This window comes from Myripristis murdjan, chromosome 12 (genome assembly GCF_902150065.1).
Source record: "Myripristis murdjan chromosome 12, fMyrMur1.1, whole genome shotgun sequence".
NCBI lineage: Eukaryota > Metazoa > Chordata > Actinopteri > Holocentriformes > Holocentridae > Myripristis > Myripristis murdjan.
In genome coordinates, this window is record NC_043991.1 from 2,537,460 (window position 1) to 2,557,267 (window position 19,808).

A 19,808-nucleotide genomic window follows, 5' to 3' on the forward strand; every position below is an offset into this window, starting at 1 on the left:
GTTGAGGGCGGTTCCAGTTCCTGCTGCAGCAGTTCCTTCTATCACAAATTCACATCTCCTCCTCAGACTGATCTTATGCTCGTCTAAAACCTCCTGCAGACCGCTGTCCACTGGGCTGGTTTGACTGGGTGTCTGCAGTCCAGGTCTTGTTCTGGATCTTTTTCCACACTGGGGACAGGCAGGATCTCCTGATGGATCAGACTGGTCCCAGTCTGAGGTGATGCACCGTCTGCAGAACCAGTGTCCACAGCTGGTGGAGACTGGATCCCTCAGGACCTCCTGACACAAAGCACAGCAGGACAGCTGCTCCTTCACATCACCTTGACTCCTCTTCCTGTCCCTGTGGAGATGAAAGCAGTTTGTTTATGTTTAGACAACATTACGTTTTAACCGAAATCTTAATTATTTTTTTTTCATAAAATGTCATAAGTAGTCATAAGAGGTCTCTTATGTCACTTTCTGTGACTACATTTACAGTGCTGTGAAAAAGTATTTGTCCCCTTACTGATTTCTTATTTTTTTTCACATTTCTCATGCTTTAATGTTTCAGATCATAAAACAAATTTTAATACTAGACAAAGATAACCAGAGTCAATACAAAATGCAGTTTTTAAAAGATGATTTCATTTATTAAGGGAAAAAAGGTATCCAAACCTACCTGGTCCTATATGAAAAAGTAATTGCCCCCCTAGTATCTCAACTGGATTTAAGTCTGGACTTTGACTAGGCCACTCCAAAACCTTCATTTTTTTTTTTTAAGCCATTCATAGGTGGACTTGCTGGTGTGTTTTGGATCATTGTCCTGCTGCATAACCCAAGTGCGCTTGAGACTGAGGTCATGAACTGATGGCTGGACATCGTCCTTCAGGATTTTCTGGTAAAGAGCAGAATTCATGGTTCCATCAATTACGGTAAGTCATCCAGGTCCTGAAGCAGCAAAGCAGCCCCACACCATCACACTACCACCATGTTTGACTGTTGGAATGATGTTATTTGATGAATTACTTTTTCACATAGGGCCAGGTAGGTTTTGATAGCCTATTTCCCTTAATAAATGAAATCATCATTTAAAAACTGTATTTTTTATTTACTCTGGTTATCTTTGTCTAATATCAAAATTTGTTTGATGATCTGCAACATTTAAGTGTGACAAATATGCAAAAAAAATTAATCAGGAAGAGGGCAAATACTTTTTCAAAGAACTGTACATGGATTGCAATATTCTAATATTAATGCAATTAAGATAGTATTTACAAGACTAAATGTCCATGTAAGCAGCATGACAGCCACGTTGAGTTTTTGCAGCAGATTATGACAAATACATAACATACTTTTTTGATTTTTTATTGTCAATCCGTAAAAGAAAAGTTGACCAACAACAAAAGCAAAAAATCTCCACAATACAGAGTGAGGAGGAAAGTCACTGCAACAAGCTTTCAACAAGCAAAAGAGGACAACACCCCCTTGACTTAAGCCTGAGATTAGTCACCATGGTTACGACTCCAGTGAAGACCCCATAACAAATGTCTGAATCCCCTCCACATCCAAGTGGGTTTTCATGCTGGGTTCCAGTGCTCCTGTCTGGTTCCAGGACCAGAAGTCAGGCATTACAACACTCAAGCTGGGACAATATGCTTATCTCCTGATCCAAAACTATCATGACACCTGGGAGCCGATCAATACATATTGCGATTCTTAAGTATCCTCTTATCCTCATTGGGTAAATGTGTCAGAAACTGGCCCTTACTGTCAGTCCAGCTGGAGAAGCAGAGCTCCTCTGAACGGCCTCGCTCTCTAGTTTGTGTCTGTAAAGTTTGATGAGGCTGTGATTCTCCTAGAGGTCACTAGAGGTCATTTTCTACAGCGACGTCCAGTTTGACAAAATGCTCTGCCTGCAGTGAAACGGCTGCTATGGGGGCCAACATCATCACACAGGAATCAAATGTGGCTCATTGAATCCACAAGAGTCTCAGCTTTCCAGTCAAAGCCAACTGATGCAGCTCCAAGACTGTTTAGGCCCCAGTCTACACACACACACCATTTTACAACAGGCCACAAGAACACATGTGGACTGCAGGGTTTGGGGCCCAAACTGCATGGGATTAGCAGAAGGTGGGCGTGTCTGCAAAGGGGAGAGAACCCCTTTTCATTAACACAGCTGGAGGTCAGAGGTTAAAAAAAAACAGCTAAAATTTAGCCAAAGTTAGAAACAATATTTTTTTCAGAGTTCTCAGGTTCTATAAATGCAATGTTAAAATAATACAGCAATGTGTTGAACCTTGTGTTTTTTACCTTGAACCTTGACGTTGAAATGAAAATGTACTTAATATTTAAGTATTATAAAAAGAGATTACTTTAACTCAAGTAAAACATTTGACTGAGCAACATCCACTGGCAGTGCAGTAATATTTGACCAGGAGGATCTACACTTTAACTCAAGTCATGGGCTTGTGGACTTTGGCCACCACTGCTCACTGCTGCACTGTGTGTGTGTGTGTGTATGACGTGAGCCATGGTGCATCACATGCACATCACTCCTCTTCCTCCACACAGTCACTCATCTTCTGATTTAAGTCAGTCTAAGAGGTGCACACACACACACACACACCACACACACACACACACACACACACACACACCACACACACACACACACACACCAAAGGGCCGATATATGGGTTGATGTTCTAGTTTCCTAATGGACAACAGGCATTAACTGTATTAAATGGAGTCAGTGCATCTGCACATAAATAATGCACTTAAACATATTTTTGTGGAAACGTCAGTTATTTTGTTGCTATTTTATATTTAGTGTATATTTATAAAAAGGTTTATGTTGTTTTTGTCTTATTCATTTCAAATACTGTTATTTTGCAAATGTATGTATTTATTATTATTATTATTATTATTATTATTTGGTCATTCTTTATATGGATCTCATGTCATTTTTTTGTTATTAACGTCTTGCTAATAATTTGCTGTATTTTTTTTTTTTTTTTGGCTCATTATTTTTTTCCCCATGTCTCAGAAAGTAATAAAGTGAATTTACGCAGGTGATAGAGGGTTAATAATACACACACTGAAACACACACACACACACTGAAACACACACACACACACACACACACACACACACACACACACACACACATACACACTGAGGCCCGAACCTTACAGTGAAATTTGACATTTTAATTTGAATTTGTCATGGCGACCAGTTTCATGCATGCAGCGTTTGGTCTTTGTAAAGGAGCCGGGAGCCGCTGATGATGTGCACAAATAAATGCAGATTCACAAATAATTTGTGAAGCACAAATTCACTTTAGGAATGCACAAATGAAAGAGTGTGAATGCAGCAAAGCTCATGGACATGTTTACAGATCAGTCTGTATTTCCTGTGGAATAAACGGAATTAAACGGCTTTAAAAACGGGCTGTCTGACGTATAGAACTGGCTCACATTTGTTTTTACTGCCTGATGATATAAATTTTTTTCATCACCACAAAGGCTCACTGCTTTACTTTTTTAATTTATTTCTAACAGATGAACTCAACAGTGAAAAATGCAGCTTGAAAATGGCGTCAGACAAAAGTAGCGACTCACAGCAGAAGCGGAAGTTTCTTTCTTTGTTTCATTCTTTCTTCTTCAAAGATAAACAGAAATCCTCTCCTGACGTCCGAACGTGTGCAGCTCTTCTAGATCATGACAGTGGGACAGTCCAACATTAATGATGATGATGATGAGCCTCCTGGTCGCGGCTCGTCCAAACGTCCAACCAAAGTTTCACCCTGCGTTCCAAATCGCATACTTATACTTTTTACTTTTAGTATGTACTGCAGCTGCCCTTACAAAGTATGTAGTTTAGTATGTATTGGGACATACTAATTCTTTTTTTTCCCTACTAAATAGTATGGTAGTATGGGTATTGGAACGCAGGGTAACTTTCACTTGTGCTGCGTCACGTCCTCATCAGGCTCATGGAAGAATGAGCTTCTACCGCCATCTAGTGGATTTACAGTGACACTACAAATACAACTGAGCTCTGATTCCCTCTGTGTGCAAAACACAATCAATGATCAATAATGCAGCGTGATGTTATGAGCTGATGATTTTAAGTTGTGTGTGTGCACTTTTGGATTGTTTATTAATTAAATTTTTATTTACATATTTCATTGTATTTCTCTCCAATAATTAAAACTTTGGGGGGAGTAGTAAAATTATATTCTGACAAAATAGGGATACATGATTTGGATTTTTTGATGATATCTGATATGCTGGCATTTTCCATCTTTTCAGGCCGATTGTAGATGTGGATACCGATTTATGCACATATTTTTTTCCACATAATTGCAGAGAAAATGAAGTTTCTCCTGTGGTGGAATCAACACTTTATTATTGTACCTGCTCAGTCAGACAGATCTCTGTGGTTTCATGTGACTGGTTTGACTGAGTTTGTTGTGACTGAATCAAATCTGTGTTTATGTCCTTAAAGACGGAAAGAAGAGAAGAAAAACAAGGAAATAAAGTCAAATCCAGCTTTTTGTTGTTTCTTCCAGGCTGTTCCAGGCCTCGTCCAGCTGAACCTCTCCTCGGCCTGCAGCCTCCCACCTGGAGATGCTCCGGCTCGAGGTTCCCAGGTTTCACTCCTCAGATTCAGCAGGAGGTGTCGGTGTGGACCAACCAGGGTCCAGGATCTGCATCATTACCATGACGCCCTACACACGAAAAAATAAAGGCGCTACCTGGAACCAAAAATGATTCTTCCACTATTTTTGCTTCCACAAAGAACCTTTTGGGAAGCGGTTCTTTAGAGACCCGTTTGTGTTAAAGAACCCCCAAAGGTTCCTCAAAGAACCATCAAAAAAAGGTTCCATTTCTAAGAAAGTTCTTTGTGGATCCAAATGGTTCAGTAAAGAGCCTTTTTTTAAAATGTTTTTGTTAAAAGGTTCTTTGAGCATTTTAAATCGAATTATTGAGGGTCAGCTGAAAAACATGAACGTGAACCCAAACGGCTAAGAAAAAATTAATCACCAACTGTTTCGGACTTGATGATGTTTTTGTGAAGATTTGATATGAAAATATTAGATTCAAGGCATTTAAAGTGATACATTAACTTTACAGGTTATTAGTCTAAATAAATAAATGTTATTAAAAATGATTAGTGGTCCTGAGTAAGAAAGTGACTTGATGATGGCCCAAAATGAAATTACTGTTAAAAAAAAAAAAAAAAAAAAAAAAAAAAAAAATCTCATTCCATCAAGACTGTGGAAACTAAGTGGGTGATGGGAGAAGGTTTGCAGTGCATGCTGGGTGTTGTAGTATTTTCAGTTAAGGACAGCTGCAGCACCAGTTGCAGTTTTCCCATAATGCAAGCTCCTCCCGCGGTGAGGTTGTTCTCTAATGCAGCTATATTATTAATATTCTGAGAAAAAAAACTCATAACTTTCAACTCTATAATATTTTTCTCCCTCTAAAATGGCCCAAATACACCATCATAGATACCTGCATGTCTAAACGCCTGAACAGGATCGTTTCTGCTGGATGTTGGCCTTGAATCCTGGATTTCTGACAGGGAAAAATTATTATTTTTCAACCGAGCAAAACTGAAAGTAAAGCAGCACTTCAGGTCGTCCTCTAACTTTTTATTTCATTTTGTTTTTGGCACACTGACTCCTGATCTGTCTGCAGCTGCAAAGGCAAAGGGACTGCAGCTGCACTGATGCAGGATGTCCAGCAGAGGGCGCTGCTGGTCAGAGCTGAGAGAAACAGGTGACAAAGTGAGTCGAGTTGCTTCGGCTCCTTCAAGCCTCTGACAACAACAGCAGCTCAGCGTGAAGTCCTAAATCTTTGTCAGCGCTCTTTTCTTCCCCTCCCCGCCCCTTTTCTGCCTCTTTCTGTGTGAATTTGTGAATCAAGACGAATTCATAACTTGTGATTTAATACAGACAGACGTTACATTGCGTCACATGCAGAAATAAAACTCTACAGACCTGCATTACAGTAAACAGAGTGTGATCAATACAGAACATGACTGTGTGGGAAAGGAAGAAAAGAAAAACAAGAGATAAAGAGAAAAAAGAAAAGACTTCTCTGCCCTTCTCTACTAATGCACACATGACTTTAGTTATAGGTTTGTGTGTATGTGTGTGTGTGTGTGTGTGTGTGTGTACATTTAAACAGATGATAGCAGAGGCAAGGCAAAGGAGTGGGAGACTTAAAAAAAAAAAAAAAAAAAAAGTTTCTAGTAACTAATCTGACATCTCTGCAGCCTTTGCACCAAGTCAAACATTTAACTGGTTGAACCTTTTTTTTTTTTTTTTTTTTAATTCATTAGAATGGCTAAAGTTTCCTGCAGCCACAAGTTTTTAGGTGGTTTATTTCTGCACTTATGTATTTAATAGGAAGCAGCACAGTCACAGTGTTTGTGGTGGATGCTAATTTGCAATGACCGTCACTAAGAGGGGCTTTTATTAAAATAAGAGACCAAAACAGTACATTTAAAAAATAATAATAATAATAATAATAAGGTAATCTGAATACTGAAAAATATAATAATACAATAAAATATACATGTAGCAGCAACATAAATGCAGAAAATGAGAGAGGATATATTTGTGAACAGAGTTACACAGTTTGTTGCTGAATGAACCAGCTGCTTTTAAAGAGATGACGTGACCAGGCGTCGAGGTTTCACACAGAAATTAAGACAACAGACAAATATGAAAATGTCCAGAAAGCCCTGAGCGGGCATATGAGGTTTTTAATAATTCAGGGATTTTAGGGATCACATGAGAGAAAGACCAGCACAAAGTTACAAGCCTGCTGTGATAAATCCTGTTAAACTCTCCATATTTAATGGTCATATAATGATGGTTTGGTGTGTGCAGTATGGAAGCTACATTAAATTTAAATGTCTGTACAACACACACAGATGCTGGTGAGATATGTCCCAAAATGACAGTTTTAACACATCAACAAACACAAAGTGGATTATACCAATGTATAAAAACAAGTCCTGTTACCCAACTGTAAGGGAAATGATTAGCCCTTTTTTTTTTTTTTTTTTTTGTTTTGTTTTGTTTTGTTTTTTGTTGTTGTTGTTGTTGTTATTTTGAAGTGGAAAGTAGATCCGGCAGGAAGCGCCTGCAGGAAACCTCCTCACATTAACCTCAAACCAGGAAACGACCCGACACAACGGCCTTTCACAAATCATTTAAATTTTAATGCAATGAATGAAATCTAAAATGCAAAATGCTGGGATTAGTATTTTGTTTTTTTGTTTTGTTTGTTTTTTGTATATTGACATAACCCTTTTTGTTGCTGTTGGTTATGTACTAAAAGAGTTATTGTTTTGCTTTTTTTAAGCCTAGATTTTATCTTCCGTAGTGTTCTCATTTTTAAAGAATTTAATTTTACTGAATGATTTCATTTTATCATCCTGGTCACTGTTTTACAGTTTTTTTCGATTGCTTACACACTAAGAACATACTCTTAAACCAATGTGACAAAACTTGAAGTCATTGGAACTAAACCTTAAACACAGCGTGGCCATACCTTAGACACAAGTGCTGCTTTAAACTGTGTTTGCAATTCTGCAACACACTTCCTCCTGAACACTAGACACTATTTCATACAGAAGACACCTCGCTCAAAAATGAAAGCATGTGGTTACAATTGGGAAAACACTTATGTTCAAAATATTAAACACATCAGATTATAAGAAAACCTGAGACACACACGTGAAAGCACTTACTTAGAAAACTGAACACCAATCATTCAGGGCCTAAGCACTACAAACAGGCCCCAGGTCAGCCATTTTGAGAACTTTGCGTGGAGGCAGTGAGAGAAAGAGGCACAGGAAGACATCATATGCGATGTGGATGATATTTTGTAGCTGTACATAGTTTGATTTTGTTGTACTGTTTTATTTTTGCTTTACATACTATGTATGTATGTTTACTTATGTTTGTCAACTCACAAAGCCTGGTTTCAAAACAGTAAATCCATCGGCCTAATGAGAGGCTCTCTTCCCAAAATAACACATTTTGTTTGCAAAAGGCTCTTACCATGACAAAACATTTCAAACATGCAGCAAAAGCACATTTTGTCAGCGCCCAATACAACTAATCCACTCACTCACTTCATACTCAACACCAGAATGCAACACAGCCTTTTCAGTCTGAGCAGGTTCCACTTTACTTTTTCCTGTGTACGGTAGTCATATTTTTTTTGACGATTTACATCGTCACATATTGTAAAGCAAGTAGCAAAAGCCAATATTTCCCTCAAACAACTCAACTTCTGCCCAAATGAGTAGATTCCTTCAGTCAGCTCTACTGTACTGTAACACAGCTGACAGCACAATACAAAATACAGCTGTCAGTTTGAACAAGGTTCTCCTGTGAGCTACACATTCAAATGTGAACTTACAGTAAAGAACTGCATCCAAACTCAGAAAGACTTTGAAGTGAAATTTTATTGTATTGATGTAAAAACTGAAATACTGTAATTCACCAACCCAGTATCACGGCCAAACGTGTAATTCACACGGTATGCCACTTGTGATAGCGTATCAGTGTCACGCTTGCCTTTTCTCAAGCGTGAAACTGACACGCCGCATGAGAGTGTACTACCAACAGGGGGAGACAAATTTCTCTTTACCGCGGACAGCTGGAAGCATTTAGTTGACTCCATCCCGCCTCAGCGCAAGGTAAGATGAAGATGCATGGCTGATTAAATTTATTTTTAACACTATTAATGGCTTTTGTTAAACAACTTTTAGGTTCCCTTGGGGTGTAATAATGTCAATTACATTTCATTTGTCTGTGCAGAGCCGCAGGCGATTGGCGTTTGATGAAATCAAAGGAGAAATTGAACTTTGCTCCGTTAGCATTTAGCTTTACAGCTAACATTAGCTGAAAGCTAGCTTAAATTTAATGTTTCTGAGTTGATCATATTGCGGTCGGATCAGTCTTTTGACCCGACGGGATACTTCAGAACCTCAGGCCATTGATATAGGAAGCATTTTTTCCAAAGGTCGGGTTGTGTTTTTATGATTTTAGCGCAGCTCAGGTAGGGCAAGGGTCATTTAGAAAACCTTAATGTGGCTTGGTGGACTGTGGAGCTTTGTTACTGAGGCCAGTATTTGAGGAATTTTCATTATTGGCAGAGTAGGGCCTAATATTTCTCCAAATTGCGCAATGACGGGATATAAATGGTATTATCTCAAGCCTAGTTGCTGGTCTCCGGGTTTAAATATTAAACTTTGGGTAGCGCTCGTCAATGTCACCTTTTACACAGGCGTCCAATTGCAGTGGGGGAGGGGCGGGACGGGCGGGACAAACAACGCAAAGACCAAACGTCACATCCTGCCTGTACAAGGATGCAAAAACATCAGCATCCGCGATGGAGAAATGAATCCCGCTTGTCTCTGAATATCCAGAGATAAACAGTGCATGTTTGGGGGCTGTGTCCACCATAGCGTTTGGTCCCAGCTCAAACAGCTAGGCGCTTCTCTGAAAGCGCAGCTGTGAGCGCGTGAGAGCGCTTTTGAAGGCGCAGCGCCTTTCAGCTGAGACGCTTTGGTTGCTAGGATACGCACGATCCGCAAAAACAACATTCATTGCGTTTGTTGCAAGTTTGTAATCCATTCGTAATCCATTTGCAGTTGTTTTAATGATCTTATCTTATCCAAATAGCCATATAAACAGGGTAGGAGAAGAAAAACAGAATGGATATCCAGAGACACGCAGTACTCATTTACTCCTTTAGAACATTAGTTGCCAGCCCTTGTTGTAATGAACTGAGGGCTTATTACCAAGTTACCTCAATATCTGCTGGCTAGGTGTGCAGGTGTATTTTCTGCATTGATAATATGACAAATCTAGGAAGACTTGCTGCAAGAGAAATAGCTTAACATTTTTTTCTTTTGTCCAACAGCCCCCGTCAACAGTCCCACCACCTTTCTCCCTGTTCCTCCACCTATTCCTTCTTTTTTTATAACAACCCAACGGCTCTTTTAAGAGCCACTCCTACACCCTCATACCACCACCCCACACACAACCACTCCCTTCACACAAACAACCCCACACACACACACACACACACACACACACACACACACACATTGTCTGTCTCTCTGTCTGTTTGTCTGTCTGTCGGTCTCTCTCTCTCTCTCTCTCTCTCTCTCTCTCTCTCTCTCTCTCCCTCTCCTTGAGGACTCACTGTCTTGAGGTAAGTTTTTTTTAAATTAGCAACATGAGAAAAAAAATTAATTACAGCAATGACGATATGACTTGTGAGGTTAAAATATTGAAGTGTGCATGTTATACTCTTCTGTCTTTCTGCTTTAATCAGTATACTGCTATATAGAACCACAATAAAAAAAATTGAGTTTACCAGTCAGCTGTAATGGTGTTCTACCCTACCCACATTCTCAGCTTTTGTTTTGACCTGACATTTCTTTTTTTCATTTGTCTCCACTTTTTAATGAAGTATCGTTGCAATGGCTGCTCAAGACAAAGGGCGTGCAGAGGATGAAATATTCCTTGCAGACCAGCTTCTGGCTCAAATAGAAGTGAGTATCATTATTGAAACAATAAAGCAGTATTGGAGATTCCAGTTTCTATATACATTGCTCATTTTTTTTGTCATGGAAGGCAAAGAAAGCCAAGGGCAAGCCTCCCGCTACATTTGAAGTCAGGTGGGTCGAAAGAGATGCTGATGGACATCCGGTAAGAAAAAGACGTCGAACCGGCCAGACACAAAGACGTCCTTCAGCTACAGGTAGTCCAGCCTCTAAACTGCCACAAAATTCAGAAAACGGGATCATGATGAGGATGGGAGGGATGAGGAGGACAAGGAGAATGTAGGGGACAAAGTGGCTGTAGTACATGAATGTCATGACAGACAACCAGCTTTGCAATGTCCACAACAATGGAAAATTCTGTTGGTGATAAGCTTAAAAGTCATTGTTTGAACTTATTTGCCATTAGATTGAATGTAATGAACACTCATTTATATTTAATATTTCCATATTATAGCCATAAGTCAGTAATTGAAAACTCTCTCTTCTTTAAAGTAAATCATTAGGCCACTCATTAAATTGTCTCAGGTTGTATGCGCAACCATGAATGGTATGTTGTCCCTGCACTCTGTATTGACATTACATAGATCAGCGACTTTATCGATAGGTAATATTGTTGCTAACTGTTAACACACTTAAAATCTGCTCAGTGACTCGGCTACATCCGTTGAACACTGGAAGCTCCACCCATAACTGTTTACCCAGTAACCTCCCCAGGAAATCTGTGGAAAATTTATATTTATTGTTTTAGTTTCTGCAGTTCCCAGTGTTGAGTCATCTGAGGAGGTTCCTACAGTGACCCAAGTTAACTTCTCTCAACACTTTCTTGGTAAGATGGCATAACTATAATTAAACAAATAAGCAAGTGTGAAATGGAAGTTAATTTTATTTTATCTGTCACTTAGACATTGAGATGCAGAAACTACAAGACATCCTGTCTTCGGTCAATGTGGATGTTGATGACCATCCATCAACATCCACGTCATGGTCCTTGCGTCAGTCTGCAGCGCAAGATGAGTGGCGGAAAGCAAGGCCTGATCACGTCAACTGTTTGCTCTCCTGCAATATTGTTCCTGAGAGGACCTGCAGCCACTGTTCTTCTCCCGCCACCATTCGCTGCAGAGACTGCATGCCAGAGGAGTGGCTGTGTATGGACTGTGACGTACTCACCCACATAAAACTTGTACTCCACAACAGGGACTCCTGCATTGATGGGTTCTACAGGCCCATCAAACCGACACTGTGCTGTGCTGAACAAGACGGCAGATATACACTAGTAAATCAAGGTGATTAAAGTTATGTTTTCTTTTTTGCCTTAAATTTTAATTGGACAAATGTTTTATGCCTTTTCACAAATTATTTTACTTCTCTTTTCAGTCTGTTTGTTGCCCACAGTGAGACCCATCCAGGTATGCGCCTGTGACCCTGCAAACCTCACAGAATCAGCTGGAAAAGCTGTTATTTTGATTTGCATGAATGGTATGCTTATGACTTTCTATTTTTTAAAAAAAAAACATTTTTCCCATACAGTTGTGTCAACAACAACAACAAAAACATGCGTATAATGTACTACTTTTTGTTTTTAGGTCGGTATGATTTGAACTTGCCAAGGTTGGCATGTACATCATGCATGGCACAATGGACCCCTGACAGGGGTGATCTTATTAAAAGTGGGTATTGGCCAGCATCTGTGAATGCAGAAACAGTCTTTTCAATGGATCTGATGGTGACCTTTGAAGAGATGAAAACCGTTGCACCCAGTCTGTCAAGACAAGGGTTTTTGCGGATGCTGGAAAGGAGGACCTGCCACTTCGGAAGGGTAAGATAAGTTTAGATAAATATTGCCTGTAGACATGGGGAAATATTATTGCAGCTCTTTCATTTTACATTTGTTAACTGACCTGCAAATGTACAGGATGGGAAAATACACGGAGACGTGTTCCAAAGAAGCTACCTGGAGTACACTTTCTGCCTCCACCAGTGCGAAAAGATGGCAGGGGTGGAGCACTTCAGCTGTCCAGCATGCACTCCAGACATGCTCGCCCTCTGTGCAGATGGCAACCGTAAACATTACCGATTTCGGCAGTCAAAAGGGTCAGTTAGTTTTTTGTTTTGTTTTGTGTTTTTTCCCCTTTGAAAAACAAACTGAGCAAATAATGATTGACGCTGAACATAATCTTTTTCCCCCATATTTTCTTTAAGGTCAGAGGAACCATATTTTGATGGCACCTTCATTGCCAAGGACGCTGAGGTCAACCACTTTGTTGAGGACATCAAGCGTACACTGAAAAGTGTTAGTAAAATATAAAGTTTTATAATGTTTGCACCCATTTTAAGATAAAATATGTGTCAAATAATTTAATCCAGGCTAGTATCCTAGTATACCAGAAGTAAATTTAGCATGATCGTGCATCTCTTCCAAGCACTTCTGTGTTTGGTTTTATATTTGATATGTGTTTGTGTGGTGGCACCCCAAGTGACTAAATTAGTAAGTTGGTTGTCCATGTAGTAATAACATTTCTGTTATAGATTTTTTTACACTGTTTACAGTGTTTATATTGCTCTTTCCTTGTTTACAGTGTTTATATTGCTTTATTGTGTAAATTGTGCTTCATATCTTGCTATCCACTTTGCTGCTGTGATGCGGGAAATTTCCCCACCGTGGGACTAATAAAGGAATATCTTATCTTATCTTATCTTATGTTTATGTATGTGTGCAGTTTGCCACCCTGCCTGTGAACTCATTTTTGTAGCTGTAGTAGGGAAAAAGTGGAAGATTTTCTGAAGTTCCTTAAGCCCCAACAAAACCTTCAGGAGTAGTTTGAAGTGGTGCATTTTGGTGTGATATAACCTAACTCTTGATGGATAAAATAAGTATTTAGAGAGGAAAACCACAGTTTACGGTTTTAACCACAATTGTTTTGTCATGCAGACGGCAGGCAAAGGAGTGTGTGGAGCGAGTCAGTGGTCTGCAGCACGGGAGACTGCCAGAAGGGCAAACAAATTGGACGAGGAGGGCCTTGAGGTGGCTGTATGCAGGCATGGGGTGCTACTGAAGGCCCTTAACATGTACAGGGGGGAAATATTTGCATATCCCCTCTACCTGCAGAAGGAGCTCCAGGCAGCCACGAGGGGCCAGTTCTACTGTACAGACATTGCCTGCAAGTACTGGCCTTATTTAGAGAAGGTGGCAGTGTCCATGCTCGACCTCAGGCCACTGCTGCAGATGAAGCCATTCCTATCTGTTATGCATGCCAAGGCCCATTCAACCAAGTGTGAGGTACTACATATTCCTAATCATAACATTTGAAATTGTATTTTAATTTTTCTTTCTTAAAAAATATTTCACAATGGTGTTGTTAGATAATTTGGAGTGGCAGGAACCAGGAGGGTGCAGGCACAACAGCTGGGGAGGAGGTAGAAATGGTCAACAGTTACCTGTCACGCTGTGCCCTCACTACCAAATACATGACCAAGTCTGGTAAGTTTTGGATATTTATTCTGAAACCTGTATTTAACTCACTAATTTATGTATTTATTTTTTAATAATGAATTTTTTTTTCATTGTAGACATTTTAATCACAGGCCAGAGCTTGACAAAATAATCAGTAGATGAATGTTAGGTAATTAAGTCACTTAGATCATTGGATGTGTGTTATGTCCTTTTATTAAACCCATTTTATTTAAAACCTTGTAAGAGACTATATAAGAGAAAGCTGTTAATATTATCCTCATATGACAGGGCCTTAATAATAATTAAAAAAAAAAAAAAAACTTCACTGTATTTGTCTTGAATCAATCTTCACTTTTCATTCTGTTGAAAAGAACAGATTCAACAGAACTAATAAGGCTTTCCTCTATCATATTTCTTCTTTTGTTTAAAAGCCAGGAATGACATGCTGACCGTCCATGCCATTGGGTGGAATAGACAGAAGCAGGATGCTCTTCATCTTGCATTATCTCGAAGATACATTAAGGTAATGATCAGATAGAAAACATCAAGCAGGATCAGGTTTACAGACCTACTACAATACTGTGCTGTTTGATCAGCTTTGTCTCAGATATATTCAGACCCTTTTCATATTTTTCTCAGTTTTTTAAAGATGACAGTAAGATGTCAAAGACAAATATCTTGCTTTTTTTTTTTGTCAATTTAGACATTACAAAGAGCTGACGCTGAGTCTCAGAGACTAACAGATTTGATGGCTGAAGTTGGGTGTCCTGAGAACATGCTGGAGTCATGGGTACATGATGTCCGACAGTGGGCTACTGATGGTAAAGTATTTTATAGATGTTTTTATAAGTGTGCTAATGTTTTAGTGCGAGTCCTTTGCTGCTATTATTGTATCTCCCGCCTTGATTGATGCCTCCTGCTGCTTCTCTTGTCTCTGCTAGTGTTTTGCATATAATGTAACATTACTTTTTCATAATTCAACCACTGGGTTAGCACATGTTGCACTCATGAACATGGCCATGAACAGTGAACAGATGAACAGAGTTTTTCTTGCCAGTTAGTCAGTGGGTGTTGCCCTGTTATGTTTGCTTTAAATTTGGGGTTTGCACTGTAAAACACTTGATGTACCGTGCCGTTGTGCCACCTTACTGTAAACAGTGATTTCAGCCTATACGAACTTAGACTGAAAATTGAACTTGACATTCTTTAAATGTACTGTGTAAAAGACATCTTAATTTTGACTTCTGATGTTGTTAAAGATTCTTCAGGTACCAGAAATAGTGACCAGCAGGACCTCCAGCAGTCCATTGAACAGTTGTTTCTGGGTGTTTATCAAAAAAAAGCCAGCCTTTATAATCAGACTGGTATGTTGATAACTCCTCTAGATTTTTTCATAATTTATATTACTTGTCTTATCTGGATTGCTTTGAATTCACTGTCTGTGTCTTTCTTAGTACGTAGTACTTAGATTTAAAATGTGTTCCTTTACATTTTAAAGATAGTTCAGTCTTTTTTAATGTCTTCTGTTCTGCCTTTTTTAAAACTGATAAATCAGTTACAAGATTTAATTTTTTAAAATGATCTATTTAAATTTCTGATATCTGCATACATACGTTTGTGCATCATTTTATCTGTATTTTGTAACTCCATAGACAGCAACAAAATTCGTCACCTTCGACGAAGGAAACTTGGGGAAGAAAAGAGAAAACTGTTTGACACAATCAAGACCTACAATGAGGAGGTGCCAGAGGAGGAACGCATTGACGCGGACAAGGTGGAGAGCAGACTGTCTGTGGTGGGAGAAGAGAGTGGGGCAGACAGTCTCATATGGCCGTGGGAATTGCACAGTGGTGGTATGGAGCAAATCTCTCTAATTCTCGTGTGTATCTGTGTATCTTCAATGTGCAGGTGTTTTGCTGATCCCTTTTAGTTGAGTTTTTTTGCAACCTGCACCAGTTTATGTGATAATAGTTTTTTTTGGGATTATTTAGCCAAATTATTTGGCTGTTAAGAATCTACAGGTCAGACTTGTGTTGAAGCTGTGTTATTAATGTGATTTCAGAATCCAGAAATATCCTCACCAAAAAAAAAGTCTTTGATGCACACATGTCAACACTGCGGCTTCAGGAGGAAAAGATCGTCTTGATGAGGGAGATGCGACAGCATTGCACTTATCTCAGAGGGCTGGCTGGGGGCATCAGGACAGACATATCAGAAATATCCCATGGCAGAAACAGTGGTAAGAAGGCAATTTTTTATTGTTTTCATATCAGAGAAGGAGTTGATGGTTCAAATCCGAATCATCACTCACTGAGTGCAAACAGAATAATATGCCTAACTCTTTTACAACTTCAAGTTTTTAATTATGGCTTCTTGTGGCTCTGTCTAAATGATATGCAGTTCTTCTGTCAAGTGTCTTAGAAACATCTGAACAACACTGAGTGGAAGTATTGTTATGCCCCTCATTTTTCATTCCAGGCAGTCTAAGTGAAGAGGGGCAACGTGGGCTACTCTGTCTTCTTCAGAAAAGCCTTGCAGATGTGGAGAAAAAGTTCCAAGTTGTGTGCTCAAGTTACAGCCAGGCTTTGGGATCAAATGCTGCTGCTTCTCTGCTGGAGGACAGGCCTGAGGAGATATTGGAGGACCAGAAAGAAATGGAGTATGACAGTTCTGATGAGAGTGATGTGGAAGCAGTGTAACTCTGCGTGTCCACCGCGTGTCATGTTGTGATTGTACATAGTATTTTATGTGTTCCTACATTGATGTATTTGTTTTTTGTTTTTTTTTCCTTAAAGGCCGGATTTTGGTTCTATGGACACTCGGCACAATGCACACGCATTTGCCACGCAGATGGTGTGTGCCCAATATACCTCTGCATTAAACGCTAAGCAATTCTCCGCTAAAACACTATGGGGCGCGTTTTTCAGTAGATCCAGATCTAGCATGATCCAAACTTTCCAAACAATTTGAAATCAGCCAACAAGTCGAGATGCAATCACAACAGCACTTTTTTTTTAAAAAAAAAAATTTACGCTGCCGGCACAACAACAGGATGCGACGCCCGAGGGGGGAAATGCCGGAAATAATGTAGTTCGGCGGACCAATCATAGCTCTTGTTGTCTATGTGAGACCTGTGTGAGGGCTATGGGGGTCCGCGTAGTTACAGTTTTTCAGAGATGTGCAGCAGTCGCACAACCCCCGTAAGCTTTGCATACGCAGAACCATAATCTGGCCTTTATACTGTATACTTCAGAATGTTATTCACTGCTACAATTTGGTTGAAGTGAGAGTGAACCTTTAAGGAAGATGGCACTTAATGTAATACTGGCTGCTATCACAGTGCCAACACAAGAAGCTTAACGTAACTATGGTGAGAAAAAAATGAAATAAAAGTGTTTCAAAACATGTTGACTAATTCTTGCTTAAGTGTACTTCTTGAAAATAAAATCTTTGCCCATTTGACTTTTTTTCCAGTTACATTGTAGCCCAGTTGTATAGCTTACATGTTATTCAAAAGTAGACATAAATAGCAAAAATAAGCACTTTTTTCATCATTATCCCATTGCACAACTTTGCTCTTGGTTTAATAAGTAACACTAGACAGCTGATAGTTTTTCCTAATTCTAGTGGTATGTCACCTTATTTGACCCTAAATAACCCTACTGTTCTCTCTCTCTCTCTCTCTCTTGCTCTCTCTCGCTCTCTCACACACGCACACACACACGCACACACAGCCTAATATTTACGACCGTACTAGCTCCTGTAGTTGTGGCACTGATAATTGCGGACTTTTGCTAACCGCGGGTGCCGGAACACATAATGCGTGTCCCGCTGCTTGTTGTGGTTGTAAAAAATCACCTGGAAAAAATCAACATATCTACGTTTATTTGGCATACATCATCTATGTGATATGTAATTAAATGTTCGGCTTTGCTATATATTTGAAATAATCAGCAGAAAGTTTATATAGAACCCTATCTCCAGCCCTACTTTGAAAAACTGAAAAACTACAAATATGGCGGCTTTCTCCTTACATGCACAGCGCGCAGCATAGCTTCGCCCATGGGAATTGTAGTTTAAAAATATTTTGCGTATTTCTTAGGATCTGAAGTTGTAAATAGTAATTTGAAAGTGCACTGAGGGGTTTTAGGGGATGGCAAACACGGTGGTGTAACCATAATTGTAACATGCATTTTGGAAATGGGTGAAAATCTATTTTTACCATAATTGATAGCGCCCCCAATTGGTGACTGTACCCACATGGACATACTCACACAGTTTAGTTCAAGAGCTTTCTATAACAGTTGGCCCCATGTCTGTAGCCGTTGTTATTGCTGAATGACAGTGCTGCAAAGATGCACTGAGGTCAGAGTTCAAAGCTCAATATTTCAAAGGAGCAAGCTGTTACAATCTTCAAACTGACATATGTTACTCTCCAGGTCGAGACATTTCCAACGATGTATTTGGCTTAGTCCTATGACAAAATTCTAATTTTCACATTTCAGGGTTACAGCCTTGGCCCAGGCTTACTTTCAGTTAGGCCTTTTGTCTTTTGGGTCAAAATACAAACAAAAATCATTGCAGTTAATCATGTAGTGACATAAATCTTTTAAGGTAATCAAAGTTTACTAATTTACAACCACACTAGTAGTTTTGGCTAACTGAAAAGCTTATTTTCCTGGAAAAATGCTAAAACAGAGGCTTACATCATGTTAGGGTTAGGGTTAAGCCCATAGACTGTGGTTATGCAATGTATAATGGCCTGAATGATGGACAGGATGGTACTATGTGAAATGACTCATTTTGGTCACATATTTAGTTTAGTTTAGTTTACATGTTGGCCTGTTCACTGGGTGGAGACCCTCCCAGCAAAGTGTTGGTTGCGGTCTTGGTTTAGACCTTGAGTTTCAGAGGCCTTTGCATGTCCATTACATGAAATTAAAAATTGTTTGTTTATTGTTAATAATCACACAGTTTCAATGAACCTTGGCCATGTGCAAAATCCAGCAAATCCTGATCTGTTGCATTCTATCTGAAGCAAACAGAGTGATAATGAATAAAAATTATCCTGATTTTGACCATTAAGTAATACTAAAGGTTAGTTTTCAATTAAGACTTGAGGGCAGGGCTCAAAGCAGTGGAAGTTACCTACTAAGCAAACAGCTTGCTGTATTGGGGGTGCTGGCCTTGTTACTGAACACCTCTTTGACTCTCAGCTTCAATTAATGCAAAACTGCTATATTCAGCCTCCCATTTAACTTATGTGTGTATAACCTGGTAATATAGGTGAGTGGCTACATGAATTAATTACATCATTATCTGCTCATTTACCTTAAAGATGACATATGTTAAATATATGTTACTTAATTGTTGAGAATAGGTACATTCAAATAGTCCAAAGACAATTATATCATGTGTGCTTGTCCTAAGAGAGCCATTATGATTTCCAGATAGAAAGAAAAGTTAAGGATGCAATGACTTGGGTTGCCTTGGACATAATGACATGGACCAAAATTTTCAAAGTGGGTTATTTATTTCAAAACGTTGTGTGAGTTTTGGCATACATGTCAGACATCGAAAAATGCTTAGCTAGATTATTCACTAAATATTTTGTGTTATTAAATCAGAAACAAGTTCACTTTTCAATGTTTTATTGCAACAAGTACAGTAAACCAGCATAACAAAAATAGATCTTTGCATGACAAACAAGAACAACACTGTAAAATACAAAGTGCAAAATTAAATACAGCAACAAATGGAAATGGAATC

At 39.2% G+C, this 19,808-nt stretch overlaps 1 protein-coding gene across 1 annotated transcript; it reads left to right on the forward strand.

Moving 5' to 3' along the window:
- Window positions 1-10,515: 10,515 nt before the first annotated feature.
- LOC115369027 (uncharacterized) lies at window positions 10,516-17,027 on the forward strand. Its single transcript, XM_030065526.1, has 16 exons — window positions 10,516-10,576; window positions 10,659-10,785; window positions 11,337-11,414; window positions 11,491-11,871; window positions 11,963-12,064; window positions 12,172-12,404; window positions 12,501-12,679; window positions 12,788-12,878; window positions 13,518-13,865; window positions 13,949-14,066; window positions 14,471-14,562; window positions 14,743-14,860; window positions 15,299-15,403; window positions 15,692-15,892; window positions 16,102-16,278; window positions 16,518-17,027. The coding sequence occupies exons 4-16, from the start codon at window positions 11,499-11,501 to the stop codon at window positions 16,736-16,738; spliced, it is 2,358 nt and encodes a 785-aa protein (XP_029921386.1). The 5' UTR covers window positions 10,516-10,576; window positions 10,659-10,785; window positions 11,337-11,414; window positions 11,491-11,498; the 3' UTR covers window positions 16,739-17,027.
- The last annotated feature ends 2,781 nt before the right edge of the window (window positions 17,028-19,808 follow it).

Excerpts from the sequence above, each read along its gene's own strand:
- LOC115369027 (XM_030065526.1), top strand. The coding sequence starts at position 11,499 with ATGCAGAAACTACAAGACATCCTGTCTTCGGTCAATGTGGATGTTGAT. Across the intron at positions 14,067-14,470 it reads CAAATACATGACCAAGTCTG|CCAGGAATGACATGCTGACC; the intron begins GTAAGTTTTGGA and ends TTTGTTTAAAAG. Across the intron at positions 15,893-16,101 it reads GTGGGAATTGCACAGTGGTG|AATCCAGAAATATCCTCACC; the intron begins GTATGGAGCAAA and ends ATGTGATTTCAG.